Consider the following 20,861-nt stretch of genomic DNA (forward strand, 5'->3'; position numbering starts at 1 on the left):
GAGAGAGGGTGATCAGGACTGGCGGCAATGGGCACAGACTTTATTCAGGTCTAATATCCTTTGTGACATGATAGTAAAATGATCAGTGGTGGATCAGACTGATAAATAAATCTGATCTTAACAAGTAAAAATATGTATCTTGATGATGTGCGTGGTATCTTTGTAGGGTACACGTGGAGTTCTATGTGAACGAAAACACCTTCAAGGAGAGACTCAAACTATTCTTCATTAAAAACCAGCGCTCCAGTAAGTTGGCATTATATTTGATTGTTTTAGCCTTGTGTAACATACTTCTTCTAACAGAAGACTGAATCCTTAATTCTTGATTTCTTAAAGTATGGTTCCTAAAATGTAAACAGATGGCAGAATTAAGGCATAATGTACCTGTCAGTAAACAGCTGACTGAAAGTGACCTATTAGCTTGGAGAGGTATATTTTGTGATAATGGCCAGCTGGGCTGATGTTATGCTGCTATTTGCTATTTGTTAGTTTGACAGAGAAACAGACCTTTGAACCTGACTATAGATATACACAAATGTTTGACACACAATAGCCTTCATAGCAAGTGTCTCCCTAATGTTTGAGATCATGACCTTTCATCTGAATTTTGGGCTCTTTGTTCATTAAGGTCTGCGCATCCGAATCTTTAACTTCTGTCTGAAGGTTCTGACGTGTGTGCTTTACATCATACGAGTGATGACCGATAACCCAGCTCATCTCCGCAACACATGGTTAGGATGTGTGTGTGTGTATGTGTGTTTTGCATTAAATTATTCCATTTGAATGAAATGCTGTTTAGAACATGTTCTAATATAAGAATATTTCCCTATCTATGTCTATCTGCCTGTCTGTCTACCTATCTGTCTCTCTGTCTCTATCTATCTATTTTGCTCTAGTATGAAATGCAACAACACTTCTCAGTATGATGAGATAAACTGGTGAGGGTACATTGCTTAATCACGCAAATGAATCATATTATTCAAAATAGCATTAGATAAAAATGTATAATATATGACATGCTTTCTTTTTTGCCACATCTCTCTCTCTTTCTGTTTCATTCTGTTATTGTATGCCTCTTCTATTCTCTCTCAGGGAGCTAATCTTGTGGGTGGATAGAAAAACTCCTGTGTGGGCAATTCAGGTAAGCTGGAGATTACGAATGTTTCGGATTGTGTAATAAATATGTAATTTAACTGCTCACATTTGATCTTCCTGCTCTTCATCATGTTGTTGTACTTGGTAGGTGATTGTAGCATCAATCAGTTTCCTGGAGGCCATGCTGCTCATGTACCTCAGCTACAAGGTATATATATGTGTGTGTGTGTGTGTGTGTGTGTGTGTGTGTGTGCGTGTGTGTGTGTGTGCATGTGTGTGGTTAAGACTGTAGTTAAGAAGAAATCTATGATAACTAAATTATCATAGTGTGATTATAATTGTTCATATTGTGAATACAGGATGTAATGTGATATAATGGCCTGCTTCATTTGTAGTGAAAGGGTGTGTGTTTGATGAATCATGAGGTGAAATTAATTTAGCAGACAGAAACTCTCATCTGGAGCATTTAAGATTTGACAGGATGATCACAGCATACAATAGACACATGTACTGAGTGATAAATCTGTTATAAATCAGTATTGTCAAAGCCAATAATATCACAGTTATAATTCACCAATGATATACTGTTTACAGCTTAAGCATCAAAATTTCAGATTTAGCTTTTTATTTAAATCTATGGCTTCTGTACTGAACTTAGTACCAACTAAAAAATAAATAGTAATATTGGTAGGAAACTAGCAGAAGTCAAGAAACCAAAATAGCGAACACAGAAACAGATAGCTTGGTAACGACAGGTGGGTAAACACTGAACAATACTTTGCATGTAATCAAGACACACGAGGGAGACAACTAATGACCAGACATGGGTGGAGACAAGACATGAATCAAAACAAAAACACACATGGCAAACTAAACAAACACATGACAGTTTGGAAGAACATGCCGTAGTGCAGTGGGCCGCTATGCGTGCTGAGCGCCTCTGCACACAAGCGCTCTGCGCAATCGGGAAATGCTTGACAGCCGGTCAGTGTCTAAAAAAAGAGATGGTCAACAAAAGTACAATGCGGTAATGTAGCAATAAGTAATAATATTCTCAACTGACATACTGTGTGTTGTAAATAATTTTGTAAATAATTTACTTTTAAATAACAAAACACTAATGCTTCAGTACTATTCATAATGAATTCCCATGTGTTATACTATTCCACATCATCATTAACTACTGAAGAGCACAATAACACTTCAGTCATTATAAAATGTTAATGAAGAACTACTCTGCTTAGTTCCTGTCTACTTACCTATGAGTTGTTGAGCAGCAAGGTTTCTTCCTGTCACCATCTCAGGGAGTTTTTCCTTGCCACCGTCGCTCTGCTTGCTCATCAGAGACGTCACACACACACTTCACTTTACTTTTGTTTGTGTAAAGCTGCTTTGAGACAATGACCTTTGTAAAAAAGCGCTATACAACTAAAAATGAATTGAATTGAATTGAATTGTAATGTGTTACCTATTTAGCAATGTGCTTGCATCAGCTAATTGCTTTATCTCACACAGTAACTGAATCGATTTATTTTATGGTTCATTCAGCTGCTTTATGCGAAACAATTTTGGCCCAAACAACATCTTGCCACTAAAACTTTTATTTTATTTTATTTATTTATTTTTGTCAAGATGCAAGTTGAATTTGGAATTAGTAGCAGATGTGCAAAACCAGATTTTGGTCAGTGCAGGCTACCACCCTTGACTTAATATTGTTTAATTTTTCTCAGTAATATGACATATATTTTAAACCAAAGTCAATGCTCTCAGAACATAGCAATCAAAACACTGTTAATTTTGTGGAATGGTGCCAATATTGTCATAATCACCACTTCCTCCAGGAACGTCAACTCCCAGAATTCTCCACTAACAGCCACTCCCACTCACCGCTGTACCTCCCTGCCTAAGCATGGTTCTCACCTGTAACTCATTGATCTTGTTTAACTTCTGCATATAAATGCCCCAGTGTGTCTCATTCTTTGCAAAGTCTTGTTCACGCTTTTGCCTGCTTTACTAAGCTTTCTTCTCCAGCTCGCTTTATTGCTGTATTCCTTGTATTACCGTTCATTTGTTTTTTCATGCTCTTCTTTTTTTTTGCCCATTTTGGATGACATGGTGTCTGTCTTTTTAATCACAGATTGTTATCTGTTTTTTGGACATTCTGTCTTTTGTAATAAAGCTCTTTTTTACCTGTGTGCGTCTCTGTTCCTCTGTCCTTGTCTGACACCTATAACATTTTTATTTAAAAAAAAAATAAAATAAAATATCGATCTCATAACTATAAACCTGTCACCTTTTTAATTAAATAATGCATCCAGTTATTGTTCCCCAAGTACACTAAATATAAAGCATATTCATCAGACATTTCCACTGCATATTCCCCTGACATACATTTGTCTTTCTTTGCTGTATACAAAGGTTTTAGAAAGGGAATTTCTTTAGAAATGGAATTTTTCCAAATCACACAACAGGATTTTTCAACCAATGCACAATTGCCTGTAGAAATGTTACTGTCATACAGGTTGCTTTTATATACTTTCCATCTCCAGGAAGAGAGGAATTCAACAGGATTCAGAAAGGGAGAATATGGTGAAAGAAACACCATTTGTAAACATGGCTTTTAATCCGCTTGTGCATCAGTGATAGTGGAATTGGAGATTGTCCCAAACCATCACAAAGTGCCTCAATACCAGTTATTCCTGGGTAGGCACATCCAAAAGCGAGTCTTTTTTTAAATATATGTAGCACATAGTTGTGTGAATAGTTTAGCAGTTTGCACTGTGTGCTTTACTACCACAGCTGACATAAATGTAAGTTAATGTGAATGCAGGAAGATTGCAATCTGAATAGAAATTTCAATGTGAGTTCTGTTAGTTGTCCATGGAAAAAAGACAGATTTTTCTTATTTGTGTGGAAACTATAGAAAAGTTACTGTAGGTTTTGATAACTGTATCAAAGGTGTTAAATGACATTATTTGCAATTTGTGTAAAAATGAACAATGTGTAGCAAAATGATTAGCAGTTCAGATGGGTGTGTTAATTGTTTTGAGACCACTGACTTTAGTTTTGATTAATGTGTTATATGAACTGAGAAAAACTTTATTTGACAAACAAAATTCGTTATTGATTAAAAAGCATTCCACATGTCAGGAGGCTGTCTGCTCCTCCTGCTTCTCTTCCCAGCATGAATGATGATGAGGCTGCTTGCTGTTCTGCCAATGTTGATTTGCCTGCTATAGCCAGTTGTGAAAAATTCAGTCAGCTTTCAATTCTACTGTTGTTATTAGTAAAATGTTTCATCACTTCACATTATAAAAAACTATTGGAATTGAGTATTGTGTGCATAGTGAGATAGTGGTAATCCTGTTTTAACCACAATAAAGCACCCTGAAATTCATGTTTTAGGTGTTGTAAATACATTTTGAAATTAGGTGACATCTTTTTTCCCAATATACAGCCATCCAGTTTAGGTGAACCTGTGCCCTCTGTAGTCTTAGCTTCCTGTTCTTGGCTAACAGGAGTGAAACCTTATGTGGTGCATTCTGAGATCCTTTTCTGATTACCATGGTTGTAAGAATGGGTGTTTGAGTTACCTTCCTGTTAGCTCGAACCAGTCTGTCCATTCTCCTCAGACCTCTCTCATCAACAAGGCATTTCCTCCATACAGAGCTGACACTCACTGGATGTTTTTGTTGTGTTTTTTTTCCTCCCCATTCTGTGTAAACCATGCATGAAAATCCCAGGAGATCATGAGTTTCTGAAATACTCAAACCCAGGTGTCTGGCACCAACATCCATGCCACAGTGAAAGTCACTGAAATCAGATTTTTTTTCTGTGAACATTAACTAACTTTTTTTTCAAGAACATTAACTCTTGACCTGTATCTGCATGATTTTATTCAATGCACTGCTGCCACATGAGTTGCTGCTAATTCCATGAATGAGCAGGTGTAGAGGTATTCCTAATAAAATGGCCACTGGCAAGCCTTCAAATAAGCATCTAATAAGAGTCTAGCATATTGCCAATATGTTGCTGTATGACCAATCCTAGTTGTAATTATATCATTAATCACTGAAATATATGGTTTAATTTAACAATATGGCTTCCAGCCTGAATTTAGCACTTAATCCAGCATGTCCTATTTTTTGGTACAAAGAATCAAAATAGTGCCAAAAAATGTGAAGTTTAGACAAGGGTGAAAAATCTGAATCTATTGTTGAGAGTTGTAGCAAATGACTGCATCCATTTTATTTTATTACTGTACTGAGCTAAATGTGCTCTACTGAGCATGCCCACAGTTTGAAAGATAAGCTGACCAACCACTCATCTGCTACACGTACAGCTCACTTTTAGTTCATAATTTTATCCATATGAAATTTGCTCCTTGAGATAAGCAGTGTCTTTGATAAAGATGTGATGATGTGATTATTTTTGAAATATTTAATACTTCAATGATATTGCATAGTTGTTTGTTTGTTTGTTTTTTTTTGAGTGTACTTACTGCCCACTGATCAGACAGAGATACTGGACTTAACATTACTCAAGCTGATCTCGTGCAAGAAAAATTGAATGCAACTGAGAACGATTTTCAGCAAACTCCACCTCGCAAATAGAGCATAAGTCCATAGTTACATCTGAGGTCTGAATGCTGATGTGTACAATTTCCATATTTACTCCTCCTGTACGCATATCTCAACTCTGAATACAGCCCCTGGTGCTGTTCAGTTGTGTCGTGAATGAAAACACATCAGGCTTTATAAAGTCATTGCAAGATTCTAGTCAGATTTTTTGCATTGCTCCAGTGAGCCAGTGTCTCCTTGTTATTCTTAATTAACAGATTAATACTATTCCTGTTGAAAAGACATGCCAAGTTGCTAAGTGCTATTAGATGTGAAGGATTTTTTAATTACCATCACTAATGCAACTCGATAGACACAACAGTAAGGCAATTAAAAAATCTCAAATATTTATTAATCAATTTAGACAAGTTATATGGAAGAAGGAGAACAGCATTTGGCTACCAGCTTGGGTCATTAGCTCGATCAGAACGGTCTTGGCATTGATAGCTATTCAGACAGAGCTGGATTGTCTATTTAAGAAAAGTAAGTCTAATAAAGTTTTCCAATTCACTGTTTGATAACAGCTGTTCAAATGAATAAGTGTTTATCAGATTTGTGCTCTTGGATTTTTCTGTGTGCTCCTCTTTTTCACAAGAGAGAAGCATGAGTGTTCCTTAGCAAAAAGCTTACAGTGGAACCCTGGTAAGCATGTTCAAGCATGAGTCACTTGTGCTCATGACACATAACAAGAAACAAACATGGTGAAGAGTGCAGTGAGTAGGCTTACTACTGACACTGAGGACAAACTCCAAAAAGTTGTTCAGTCACCGTTAAATAACAAACCAAATCAACTCAGACAAGCATACCTGGAGCATCTGCAAGCAGTGGAATGAATTTGATGAAGGTATACTTGTTACAGTTGGCTGGACTGTATATTTTAAACCCATATTATAAACAATATTAAAACAATATTATACCCATATTGTTACGGAATACTGTTTTTGCAGAAATATCCCAAATATCATAATATTCATCAAAGGCCATATTGCCCACTTTTTTCAGCAGTTGCCCTGAACAACCTAGAGCTATAAACGATTAATCAACCAGCAACACCCACAGTGATAGGTGGTTAAATGTGATCACTATATAATACATACTATATTGTATTATAAATGATACACTATTTGGCCAAAAGTTTTTGGACACCTGACCATCACACCCATATATGCTTTTTGAATATCCCATTCCAGATTTAGTCCCCCTTTGCTTTAATAATATCCTCCACTTTTCAGGGAAGGCTTTCCACTAGATTTTGGAGAGTGGCTGTGAGGATTTGTGTCCATTCATTTACAAGAGCATTAGTGAGGTCAGGCACTGATGTTGGGCAAGGAGGTCTGGGGTGCAGTCATTGTTCCAGTTCATCCCAAAGGTGCTCAGTGGGGTTGAGGTCAGGGCTCTGTGCAGAACACTCGAGTTCTTCCACACCAGCCTTGGGAAACCACATCTTCATGGAGCTCACTGCAGCATACAAAAAAGTCCTATACAATTGTGTGCTTCCAACTTTGTGGCCACAGTTTGGGGAAGGGCCACATATGGTTGTGACAATGAGGTGTCCACAAACTTTTGGCCATATAGTGTGTGTGAATATATGTATATGTATATATATATATATATATATATATATATATATATATATATATATATATATACACATAACTTTAAGGATGAAATACTGATGGTTAGTATAGTTACTTGTGTGTGTGTTTGTGTGTATATATATACATAACATATACATAACTTTAAGGATGAAATACTGATGGTTAGTATAGTTACTTGTGTGTGTGTTTGTGTGTATATATATACATAACATATACATAACTTTAAGGATGAAATACTGATGGTCAGTATAGTTATAGTGTGTTTTTGTGTGTATGTGTTACTCAGGGTAACATCTGGGAGCAAATATTCCAGGTGGCATTCTTACTGGAAATGTTAAATACCGTCCCCTTCATAATCACGGTAACCAGCTTTGATTGTCACAGCTCTCTTCTTTAGAGATGAAAATAAATCATGACCTTCATGACCTCCATTACCTCTGGTCTCTGTTTGTAGATCTTCTGGCCGACTCTGAGGAACCTCTTTATCCCCGTCTTTCTCAACTGCTGGCTGGCCAAGCATGCTCTGGAGAACATGATCGTAAGTGTGTGTGCATCTATGTGCTGCCTATTTTCTCTTTGTTTAGTTCTAAGTTCAATTTATTTGTATAGCACTTTAACAATTGACATTGTCACAAAGCAGCTTTACAGAAATATATAAATTCAGGATATAAATTTAAAATTTATAAATTTATCTATTTAGAAGTCAGAATAACTTTTGTTGTGTCTTTCTTGCGTGTGTATATGTTTTTAAATGTGTGTGATATAATGGGTACAATGACTGCTATGATATAGCTAGCAGATGACTATACCATGTTTAAGTATTTTTACTGGTTTGATTTAAGATAGAAAGCTAAATTCTACAAGCGAACAACTAAACTAAACAACAGAACATAAACTCATTTCTGTGCTCATTTCTATGCTATCTATTCCCACCACCTTTAAACACAAGCAATCAGCAATACCTCCCCCACCCAACACACACACAAAAAAATCAGACACCAAATACAGTATACAACAGAAATGAGGATACCACTGTGCAATATCACTTATATGTAAAATTATTTGAAATTGTATCACCTTAGAGTAATTGCATTACTTCTAAATTGAACAGTAAAGTATTTGATCTTTTAAAAAATAAAAAAAACTAACAGTTTAGATTTACTAGATTAAAAATACAGGCCCCAGAGTAGGAACTCAATGCAACAAAAGTCAGTACACTGTTCATTACTGAGATTCAAATCTTTTATTTTTTCAATACTTTGTACACCTTTATTTTTGATGACATTCTCAATCCTCCTCAGCATGGAGGATACCAGTGTTGCATAAAATTCTGGAAAGATGTTCTTCCATTCTTCAGAGGCATTTTTTTTTCATCTGATCTTTGCTGGAGGGGTTGTGTTGCTCTACCTTTCTCTTTAAAATATCAAAGGTGTTCTATTGGATTCAAGTCAGGCGATATACTTAGCCAGGTCATAGTTTTCACTTTTTTCTTCTTTAGAAACTCTTGCATGATTTTGGCAGTGTGCTTTGGATCATTATCATGCTGGAATATTCCTCTTCTGCCAAGCTTCTGGAGACTGGGAGTCATCTTGGTATCTCCCCAACACCTTTGGCACTCATGCAGCCCCATATCATCACACTCCCACCTTCGTTTTTCACTGTCGGCACTATGCACTATGCACTGTGGTAGTCCTGGCCAGGTTCACACCAAACATTCTGGACCCCATCTGAGCCGAACAAATTAATCTTGGTCTCATATGACCAAAGAATGTGCTCCCAATATTCATCAGGCTTCATTTCATGTTCTTAGCGGCATTTAATCTTGCAGTTTTGTGCTGAAGAGCAAGCAAGGCTTTTTTCTTGGATGCTGTCCATAGAGGTTGACATTATGCAATGTCCTTTACACTATCTGAGCTGTCACAGAAACTCCGATTTCCATTGATAACCCCTGTGCCAATCCTGAAGCACTTGTCTGTCTGTTTTTCAGAGCTAGATTTTGCAAGTAGTGCCCTGTCCGTGGTGTCATTTTAGGAGGACAGCCACTGCTGCTCTGATTAGTGATACTATAGCTCATTCTATACCTCCTTATTACTGCTGCTGTGAAACTGTGTTTCGACTGATCTTTAGTTGGTCACCAATCTTCCTGTATCCTTTTCCATCTTTGTGATCAGATTTTTTTAATCCTCTGGCAGTTCTTTTCCATGTGGTGTCATGATGCAGACATGCAGACAGACACAGCCCATAGGTCCAAAATTTAGAAAGTTCCGGTGTTCACAGGTCATTTTATAACCATTTTAATGCAATCTGGCTAATTGGAAATCACAGATGTACTCAATTTTCTTTCATTGATCACAGGTTTTCTAACTTGTGTGTCAGTGATCACAGGTGTATTCACTTTTGTTGCATTGAGTTTCTACTTTAGGGCTTGTATTTTCATTATAGTCTTTCTAAACTATTTATTTTTGATTGTTCATAAGAGGAAATACTCTACTTGTCAACTTAGCAATAATACAATTATTGAGAGGTGATACAATTTTGAATCATTTGACATTTAACTGATATTGCACAGGGGTGTATTAACTTCTGTTGTATACTGTAGCATAATCCTAAATCCATTAATTAATAACTAATCCTTGCTGTTATTATATACAGTAAGTGATAACCCAAATATCAACATATAGAAAACACATTCCTGGTTTACATTTACATTTACAGCATTTAGCAGTAGCCATTATCAAACGCATATCCTCATGCTAGCTCATGCCAATCAAGGACCAAGAATATTATCAAGCTAAAAACCCTTTTAGGAGGGAGGTTAGTACAGCAAAAATTAAAACACACAAATCTATTAATCTATTGCTAATTTAAGTGCTTGGTGAGGAAGGTGCATTCAGGTGGGTGTGGGCTGGTTCATTTTTGATTTTGTAGGCAAAGATCAGTGTTTTAAATCTGATGCAGGCAGCTACAGGAAGCCACTGGATGGAGAGCAGCAATGGGATGAAGTGGGAGAACCTAGGGAGATGGAAAACTAGTCTAGTAGATGCATCCTGGATCAGTGGAAAGTGTCGGATGGCACAAGATGACAAGAGATTGAACAAACACCTCAGTGGCCTCTGTGGAAAGAAATGGCCAGATCCTTCTGATGTTATAAAGGAGAAACCTTAGCAACGTAAGGTGAGAAGGGTAGTTGGTTGTCCAGAACTATCCCGTGGTTGTGTGTCAGATGGGTGATCTGAGAATTGTCAGGGAAATCACAGAATATGAACTTGGGGATGTACCAGGGATACACACCAGCTCAGTCTTGCTGGGATTTATTTTCAGCTGATGAGCTGCCATCCATGACAAGAAGTCTGCCAGACATGCTGACAAGAGAAATACATTTCTCTTCTCATACCATCTGTCCAATGTTTATTCTAAGTAAAATAGTTCTTAAACAGCACCGAGGGCTGGTCACGCTCTCTGTCTTTTGTGTAGCAACAGAGGAGACAAGGGCAAAAAGCGTTCTTGGTAAGGTGGTTGTGATAGTTATTGCTGTAATTGTAATGGAAGGTACTGGATCAAGAGAGGCTTTCATTCCACACTTTACCATCTGAAAAGAAGTACCCAGCAGGGTCTTTGTGGGTCATAACCATGTAAGGCTGAGTAAGCTAGACAGTCAATTCTTGATGAATTGGCTTCCCTCTCCAGAAAATGAAGCTAACATGAATGGTCTAGCACCATAATGCTGATCTTTGTAGTAGTTCTTTTTCTCCTGTTTCTGTTGAATGGTTTGCTACAAAGTCCTTTTGTTCCTGAGTAGGTATAGTGAATGGAAGAAGTCTTACATGTGGTTTTGTGTTAATGGGGTGCCCACACAAATGTTCAGCAGGTTATATGTTGGTCACAGCATGTGGAGTTGCTCAGTATGTGTGTACTCACTCACTCACGAAGGACTTGCACACAAAGTCTGTTACTTTCAATGTTGGCAGTTTGTAGGAAGTTCTTGAACAGTGTTGAAACAGCAAAACTTGTAGGTAGTAGACATAGCTACTTTGATATCACTCTCTTTCAGGAATATTTCAAACTGAGAGCCATTGTCAGTGATTATTATAAGCAGCTTGTCGGTTGAACACGGTAGAAACAAACTTCATAAACAATGATTGTCAAGGAAACTGGCAGTCACATGCAGCATTGTGGAAAGGTCCCATCAAATCAACTGCTATTTTCTCCCAGACATCAGCTGTGGGAACGGGCTGTAGTAGGGCTGCATGTGTAATGGCTATCTTATCATACTTAATCCATGTGGTACATGATTTATTGGCATCTTCCACCTGGGGATCCATGCCAGGCTATCAATACAAGTCTGTCACTCTCTGCATAAGCTGCAGGTCTGATCACATGCTGAGTTCCACGAATGATAGAGCCATTTTGGTTTAAAAAAAAAAAAAAGAGGTGGTGTGAAAATGCAGTATCCAGGGTTTTTTCACTGTGGGAGCCACCCTTTTGCAATGTAAATATACTTTTTATTGCCTCGACACAAAATATATTCCTTGAACATATCAAACATTCTCGCACACATTTTCACTCATGACTATGTAGCTCTAAAGGTCAATTTGCAAATACTTTCATACATTGTTCTAAAACTGATTTCACTCAAGTTCAGAAAGAAGTGAAAAAGATATTGGATGTTAGATTGATAGCAGTTAACTAAGTAACAAATTGTATATTGTATGTAGTGTGAAGACAAAGAGAAAAGGGCCAATACAGTACAAAGCAAACTAAAGGAAAATAAATTACATCATCAAAACACATCATAAAACCTATTGTAAAGCAAATGTTTTTTTTCTGTATTGCCATGCTGCCAAGTATGCAAAGCACCAATACCATAGTTCGAGGCATCTGTAGTGATTACTTTTGACTTGACAAGATTAAATAAAGAAAAGGCTGAGCTGGCAGCAATGGGCTGGTTAACATGGCTAACTTCTGAAGTAGTGCATGGAGAAGTTGCATAAACGTAGCATAGTTGGTGTTGAACTTAAATACCATCTATTCAAGCCAAAAAAGGATTGCGGAGAGTATGCATCATTAGGAGAAAGAGCCTGTGTTACAGAAGTACATGATCTGAATTTGGCTGTAAGACAGAAGCAGAAATGATATGACCAAGAAAAGAGAGCTCAGTTTTCCCAAATTTCTGAGTTTTAAACCATTGATTAGCATGCAATGAAGTCCATGTGAGATATGTCTGGAAAGTTTTTTTGTATGATCACCAGTAGAGGCACAATTGTTTCTATAATGCCTTTAGATTTAAGTCTCTTTAGTGGTTATGACACAGAGTCACACGCAGCAAGTAGCAGGCTGCAACATACAAAAAGCTCTTCACTAACTTGCTCCCAGATAATGTCCATACATACACTGTACCTCAGTGTGGTATTTGTGTTGTATTTGAGGCTGGTCTGAATTTAAAGTTGGAGCTGCTTTTAAATTTTAGTTACAGCAAACACATTCATTTCTAGATTTCTAGAGATGACTTAGAGGAGTACCAGATATGTTGTTTAGTTTGCTGTCTCTGAATGAAATAAAAGATCTGTCTATATATGTATATATCTATATCTATCTATCTATCTATCTATATATATATATATATATATATATATATATATATATATATATATATATATATATATATATTTATATATATCTGAAGTTGCTTCTTTGGAACATACAAATTCAATTGAATTGAGTGGACACTGGGAGTTTCAAAAGTGAAAGTCCAAGTAACATTGTTTAGTAAATCTAAAATAGATGCAAATAGCATGAAATAGGACTCATGGTTCTTAATTTTACTCAGTGGTAATCCTTTCCCATACTTCCTTATCCCATAAAGCAGTATGGGATAATTCTTACAGCATCTCATATGGTATGGGATATTTATTTCAATGTACATAAATTTACATTTATAGCATTGTGCAGACAAAAGTGTTAAGTCTTCGATATATTTGAGTAGATGTTATAAGAAATTCTCTTAAAGTGTATTACACATCTTCAGAGACCAAGCACGCAAACATCTACTGATTATTTGCACTACAGAAAATTCTACAGAACACTTTCTTACCCATGGGACACTACAAATGTGCATTTGCAGTCTTTGCCATTAGTTCATTACTAAACCCATTTGAATGCTGACATTACTATCATCATTATCTTTAAATGTGCTTTTTTGGCAATGTTGGTTTATAATGTACCATGAAACACTATTGAGATTTCAGAGGTTCTGTGTTTCCAGCTGGTACCTATGAGTTTAAGAAGACAAAAATGAGTTGTAAAGTTTGTAAACTCTTATTAATTTACGTACAACATGAATGATTTTTTAAAAAATAACACGTTTGGGTTTCAGAATGATTTACACCGAGCCATCCAGAGGACACACTCTGCCATGTTTAACCAGGTTCTGATACTAATCTGCACGCTGCTCTGCCTCGTCTTCACTGGGTTAGTCTGTATTTCTCTCTCTAAACAAACTCTAGTAGGGCACACACACTAAAAGAAACACAGTTTGGGACAAAGAGGTACAATACTATGGAGCGGTGGTTATTTTTTAAGGTGTGGCCACGAGTTTAGCATCTTATGGCCACAAATTAGTATATTACCACAAAGAGGTTGCCAGTTACATCTACATGATTAAGCTGTGTCATTCCATTTCTTGAAACTTAAGTGTGGGTTTTGTTTGGTGTTAATAGTCCATGCAGAAAGAGAAATATTAAGTTAAAGTTAGTTTAAAAAAAAATTAAATAGCCCCAGACCCCCAAGGGTTCTGTCCATTAGTAAGTTTCTCGAGACCTATTTTGTGGCAGCTTCTGTATTTTCAAATGAGTCAGACAGAGAAATCAGTTGAATTAGACCAGTGTGGTCACAGGAACCTAATATTACATTCAGTCTTGGACTGATACATAAGATTATACTGTAGTCACTAGCATTGTGACGTATATACCTTTATTCTTGTGTCACTTTAAGTGACATTTGACTTTTTCGCCCATTCAGACCAGTTATATTCTCACAGCATGTTAAGCCAGGGGCTTAGGTTACACAATTCATGGCCATGACTTTGGTATCTCATGGCCTAAATATATTAATTTGTGGCCATGCCTCATTAAAAAAATAACCACCGTGTTCCCTTGGTGGCTTTGTGCAACACTATACATGAATTCCCATTTATTTGGTTGACTCTATTCTCAGAAATATTATTGAATATTAACAAAATTAATGTGATATTAAAGTGTTATAGATGACTGGACTTTGCACATATGAAATATGAAGACACATATATCATTAAGAGGATATGCAAATATAAGAAAAACTTATGTCTCTTTCCATAAATATTTACGATGTTAATAAGCAAGACTTCATTAAGATATTTTGCTAGCTTTTTTCTTTGTTGTTGCATGTGTGCATTAGCAAAAGTGTTTTGCTTGCCAGTTTGTGGTACTGAAATAATTTCAGTCGACAGAAATGCTTCTTGGCCAAATTCTCCTGTTTGACAGTGTTTCTATGTGTGCATATGTGTCTTTTTCAGCACGTGTGGGATTCAGCATTTGGAGCGAGCTGGGGGAAACCGTCTCTCTCTCTTTAATGCTCTTTATTTTTGCATTGTCACTTTTTCCACGGTTGGTTTTGGTGATGTGACGCCTCAGATTTGGCCTTCACAGCTGCTTGTGGTGGTGATGATCTGTGTGGCACTGGTGGTGCTTCCCTTACAGGTGCAAATATGCACACATACACACACACACACAGAAACTTCTCTCGTTCCCTCTTTCAATCTCACCTTTTAATGTAACCCCTGCTCACGATCTTCCCTCTGTCCCTTTCTCAGTTTAATTTAAATGATACTTATTGACCTGAACGTATTACATTACCACCAATGTTGGGGAAGCTACAGTACTTTGAAAGTGTAACTTGACAAGCTACAAGCTACTCATGATTTAAGTCAAGTGTAGCTAGCTACACTGAAGCTACTTATTTAGTTATAAGCCACACTCTCGCGGGTGGATTCGCATTTACTGCATTTCACTGAAATTGGCCCATTACACTTATCTTTCTATATCTCTCTGTCTCGCTCTTTGCAGTTTGAAGAACTGATTTATCTGTGGATGGAGAGGCAGAAGTCTGGAGGAAACTACAGCAGACATCGCGCGCAGACAGAGAAACATGCTGTGCTCTGCGTCAGTTCCCTGAAAATCGACCTGCTCATGGACTTCCTCAATGAATTCTATGCTCACCCACACACACAGGTAAGAAAGGTTCTTCTCAAATGAAACAAGCTACTGCTATGGAATACATTTTCTGTGGTTATGTAATGCAATTGTACTGCATCAATACCTGTTATTCAAGAATACATGAAAAAATGACACAACTGTACCATTCTCTCTCTCTCTCTCTCTCTCTCTCTCTCTCACTCTAAATGTACAGTATACTGTATGAATCCCCTGCAAAACTATTGGAACTGCAAGGCCATTTGGACTTGAGATCAAAAGATGAATATCAAACAATAGATCAGAATTTTATTTCCTGATATTTACATGTAGATCACCCAATCTTTAGGTAAGCAAAAATATTGGAACAGATAGTCTTAAAGTAAATTAAAGTAAATAACCAATGAGCTTGTATGTTTTGGATCATGAGCAGATCCTTTCTTTCTCCACACTTTGACCTTTCCATTACTACATTGGTAGAGGTTAATCTTAGTTCCAGACTTTTTGTGGCTCATCTCTGTATTTCTTTGCAAATTCCAATCTGGCCTTCCAATTCTTACTGCTGATGAGTGGTTTGCATCTTGTGGTATGGCCTCTATATTGCTGCTTTCAAAGTCTTCTTATGTTATCAACTGCTATTGTTTTCCTTGGCCAACCTGTTCAATGCCTGGTTGTTAGTACACCAGTGGTTTCTTTCTTTTTCAGGACATTCCAAATTGTTGTATTGCCTATGTCCAATGCTTGTGCAATGGCTCTGGTTGATTTTCCCTCTTTTCTCAGCTTCAAAATGGCTTGCTTTTCTCCCATAGGCAGCTCTCTGGTCTTCATGTTGGTTTATCCTTTTTAACAACAAATGCAGTCTTCACAGACAAAACCCAGGGCACAAACCAATTGTTTAAACAATCAGTCTAACAGATGTGTGTGTGGGGGTGTTTTTTTTTTTGGCATTGATGTTTATGGGGACATTTGCCTAAATAAAACTGCAGAAAAGATTTAAGTTATTGAGGTTAAGGTTAGGCATTGCTGTAGTAACACACAACTCGTTAGCATACACTTGGTGCCCCATGGTAGAAAAAGTGTCACAAATGTGCCCTTTAGGGTGCCCTTACAGGGGAAAAGCCTGATGAAATGTTCTCTAGGGTGCCACTTTGTGTGAGAAAACATGATTCAGTGCCCTCTAGGGTGCCCTTCCAGTGGAGAATACATGATGCAGTGTGCTATAGGGTTCCCCTATGTGTGAGGAAACATGATGGGTGCCATTCTAGTGGAGAAAATGAGATGAAGGCTCCCCTACATGCACAAAAGTGAGATGAAGTGCTGCTACTTGTGAGCAAATGTGCCCTCTAGGGAGCCTCTATTGTAGAAAAAACAAGAATTGATGCCATCCAGGTTGCCCTTGCCCTCAGTCAGCCATTCCTGACAAACTCAATTGTGTGTGTGTGTGCATGTGTACGTGTAGGATTATTATGTGGTGATTCTGTGTCCGTGTGAGGCTGACAGTCAAGTTAGAAGAGTTCTGCAGATTCCACTTTGGTCTCAGAGGGTCATATACCTGCAAGGTTCCGCCCTAAAAAACCAGGACCTCCTTCGAGCCAAGTGAGTGACAGCTGCATCAGCCAATTACAGCATCATATAACATAACATGCAAATCAAGTTTCTCTGCCCAAAAAAGACACTTCCTAAAAAAGACACTTTCAGGGATTCTTTAAGGATTCTATGCATGATTAAAGGTTCTAAGTTTCCTACATGGGTTCTACTTGGAACCATTTTGATAGGAAAATGCTCAGCTGTACAGTCCTTCATCCTCATTTCTGTGTTTTCTCTCTCCAATTTCCACTCTCCATTTCTCATTCCTATATTTGTTCTTTCTCTCTTTCATCTGTTGCCATGGTGTTGAGTTCTTAGAGCCATGAAATGTTAATAACAGGGAAGAATTTTTAGCATCTGAGGCCTTTCTGTATAATAGACATTTCAGCGTGCGTGTATATGTGTGTGTGTTTGCCCACCTGTTCACTGAGAGCTTGTCACTGGTTCGGAGATTGTGACTGTAATTTTGCCTCCTGATGTGTCATTTCTAACCCTGACTAGGTGATTTTCAGTGCCATTCTGTGTTTATATTCCTCTGATTGCATTGTTGTGTTGACGTCTTTTTCCTGTTTGCTGCTGTAGGATGGATGATGCAGAGGCCTGCTTTATTCTGAGCAGCAGGAATGAAGCTGATCGAATGGCTGCAGTAAGAATAGCTATAGATCAGTCTCAGTTCTTACTGATCCATATGACTGATTATAATGTAAAAATGATAATCAAACTGACCCCTTGGTGGTAATCCTACTGAATAATAAGGAGATCCAGCATTCATGTCTTGATTCACTTGAGACATTAGATATTTATTTTCAAAAATAGATAAATTAGAAACATTTACTGTATATGCAGTATTGTTTATTAATTATTTACCAATTTGATATTGTTTATACTTATTATTACATTACATTCACCAATCATTGAATATTGTAATCAATAACATTAGGATCCAAAAGACCACTCCCAAGAACTGTTTACATTTCATCATAGCATTCATTGTGAAGTTTAATACAATTTTCTCTAATTATATTTACCAACAAGATTATTTTTTAATCATATAAGTAAAAAAACAATGTGTTCTTTCTGACTGAAAGCAATAGTGACAATTACACGTAACATAATAATCAAGTCACAATTAGGAGTTAGTTGTTAAGAAATGCAATTAACAGCAATTAACCATATGTGTTTGGAGTCTATACGTATTATATTATAGTATTTTAATACATGGCAGAACAACAGTTTAAAGAAATAAAGCAAATGGTATTTATTCAGGATATTCAGATATTTAATGTTTATTCAAAACAGAGAGGGTGCTTAATTTCTTTTTAAAGTCTGAAGCAAAAGGACAAAACCCAACCCTGCCTGTAACCTTACCTTTCCCCTTAATATGAATTGAATCATGCAAATTGTTCCCAATCTGCAAACATGAAATCATATTGTTTTTAAATTGACTTTGTCAGGATCATCAAACGATACTGAGAGCGTGGGCAGTAAAGGATTTTGCCCCGAACTGCCCCCTCTACGTCCAGATCCTTAAACCTGAAAACAAGTTCCATGTCAAATTTGCGGGTGAGTCTCGTAATCCAGTACTGATTTTAACACAGCCTTGTTGACTTGTTTTTGCAATATCCCCTTGATTAAATCCGTACCACCATCTTTCATTCAAATTGTCATTCAAATACTCTATGATTAAACTCTACAGGCCAAGGAAGGTAGTAAATCTAACTGAAGACTTAAAGAGCAAAGCTAACCCCGAAGTTTGTTTTCAAAACAAGGAAAAATTGGTCAAAGAAGATGTATTTAAATGTAACAGGAGCAATAAAATACTTTGCTTTTCAAGAATGTAACAAATTTGTGATATTAAAGTAGTAAGCTGCTCTATATACTGTATATATGACAATGTACTTTAGTTTGTTTTATCTGGTAACTATTTCACCAATAAGCATCATTGCTGTACTTGCTACCAAGGTTATGGAGATTGCCTGGGCGTCATGAAGACAGTATTGGAATATGAGGAAGAAATATTCTCCATAGTTGTCTACAATTTTGTCTCTAACGTAGAGCGGTGTGTTTCCTGCTGTAGACCACGTGGTGTGTGAGGAGGAGTTTAAGTACGCGTTATTAGCTCTGAACTGCCTGTGTCCAGCCACATCCACTCTCGTCACTCTGCTTGTCCACACATCCCGTGGACAGTAAGCATCCCATTTTCTCAACACTCATAATCTTTATAATATTTATAATATCCTCTTTTTACACCTGTACACCTGCGCATTCATGCAAATATCCAATCAGCTATTCATGTGGCAGCAGTGCAATGCATAAACCATGCAGATACAGGTCAAAAGCACCAGTTAATGCTCACATGAAGCATCAGAATGGGGAAAAATATGATCTCAGTGACTTTAACAGTGGCATGGTTGTTTGTTGTCAACGTTTTAGCAACGTGAGCATTAACTGAAGCTCTTGCCCTGTATCTGCTTGATTTTATGCATTGAGCTGTTGACATGATTGGCTGATAGTAGCTGCAGTACTGTTACTTGCAATATGTACAGTCCCGTTTAAAAGTATTGGAACAGCAAGGCCAATTCTTTTGTTTTTGCTATACACTGAAGACTTTTGGGTTTGAGATCAAAAGACGAATATGAGAATTTTATTCCTTACTTAATTTGACTGATTATAGAAATGTTTGGTTTTGATATATTTATTTCTGTATTTCTACTATTTCATGCAAATGAGGATGTTAGCTTTGAGGAAGCTAAAGCAAATGGCTTCAAAAACAAGCTCATAATTGCATGAATGAGTAGGTGTACAGGTGTTCCTATTAACACTATATTAGTTTTCAATAAATATTCTTTACATTGTTCATAAATTCTTTATTACAGATTAATAAACATGTAATAACATAACAAGTGTAATAACATGTTAATAATGTCTGTAGGGAAGGTCAGCAGTCTCCTGAGCAATGGCAGAGAATGTACGGTCGCTGTTCCGGAAATGAAGTCTATCACATCCGACTCAGCGACAGCATGTTCTTCAGAGAGTTTGAGAGCAAGAGTTTTACCTACGCTGCATTCCATGCACACAAAAAGTGAGTACACACACACACACACACATACACGAGAGACCGAAGACAAGGTGAAAGAAAAACTTGACACATGGTCACATATACAATTTCTTGCTGAAATCCTGTCATAACACAATCCACTGATCATTGACCATAAGACTACATATGCATGCAAACGTCCATACATGTGTACACGTGTGTTTGTGTTTGTAGGTATGGTGTGTGTTTGATAGGGATAAAGAGAGAGGACAATAAAATGATCCTTCTGAACCCTGGTCCCCGTCATCTAATGGCTACTGGAGACACTTGCTACTACATCAACATCACTAAGGAAGAAAACTCTGCATTTACTGTCAGACAGGAAACGCATCACAGGAATAAACAGAGAAACAGTAACATTCTGAACAGCCCGTCTGAGCTCCCCGTCCACAGCATCATTGCTAGCATGGGTAAGATCCACATTTTTATGTAAATAATTTTCACATAATAGAATCTGAATGATAGGTGTGAAAAGTGGCATATGGATAAAGAAAACATGTGATAACTGGTACATTTTTCAAAGAAATGATGTAGTGAATGTGCATTTGAGTCTGTATGTGTTTGGCTGGCACCTTTTCAATGATGGCATTCACCATAACAATAAAAAATAAATAACACGCAGTGACTAGAAATTCCTCTT

At 37.1% G+C, this 20,861-nt stretch overlaps 1 protein-coding gene across 1 annotated transcript in view; it reads left to right on the forward strand.

Annotated features, from left to right (window-relative positions):
• kcnt1a (potassium sodium-activated channel subfamily T member 1a) overlaps positions 1-20,861 on the forward strand; it is a 48,384-nt gene that overhangs the window by 14,023 nt on the left and 13,500 nt on the right. Inside the window, exons 3-18 of the mRNA XM_053239992.1 lie at positions 167-246; positions 629-731; positions 897-938; positions 1,093-1,141; positions 1,244-1,303; positions 7,599-7,673; positions 7,767-7,850; positions 13,686-13,780; positions 14,862-15,045; positions 15,412-15,576; positions 16,997-17,133; positions 17,707-17,770; positions 18,579-18,687; positions 19,202-19,310; positions 20,057-20,206; positions 20,396-20,631. Of these exons, the coding sequence (XP_053095967.1) occupies positions 167-246; positions 629-731; positions 897-938; positions 1,093-1,141; positions 1,244-1,303; positions 7,599-7,673; positions 7,767-7,850; positions 13,686-13,780; positions 14,862-15,045; positions 15,412-15,576; positions 16,997-17,133; positions 17,707-17,770; positions 18,579-18,687; positions 19,202-19,310; positions 20,057-20,206; positions 20,396-20,631 (1,742 nt within the window). The remainder of the gene's footprint in view (positions 1-166; positions 247-628; positions 732-896; positions 939-1,092; positions 1,142-1,243; positions 1,304-7,598; positions 7,674-7,766; positions 7,851-13,685; positions 13,781-14,861; positions 15,046-15,411; positions 15,577-16,996; positions 17,134-17,706; positions 17,771-18,578; positions 18,688-19,201; positions 19,311-20,056; positions 20,207-20,395; positions 20,632-20,861) is intronic.

This window comes from Pangasianodon hypophthalmus, chromosome 15 (genome assembly GCF_027358585.1).
Source record: "Pangasianodon hypophthalmus isolate fPanHyp1 chromosome 15, fPanHyp1.pri, whole genome shotgun sequence".
Classification (NCBI taxonomy): domain Eukaryota; kingdom Metazoa; phylum Chordata; class Actinopteri; order Siluriformes; family Pangasiidae; genus Pangasianodon; species Pangasianodon hypophthalmus.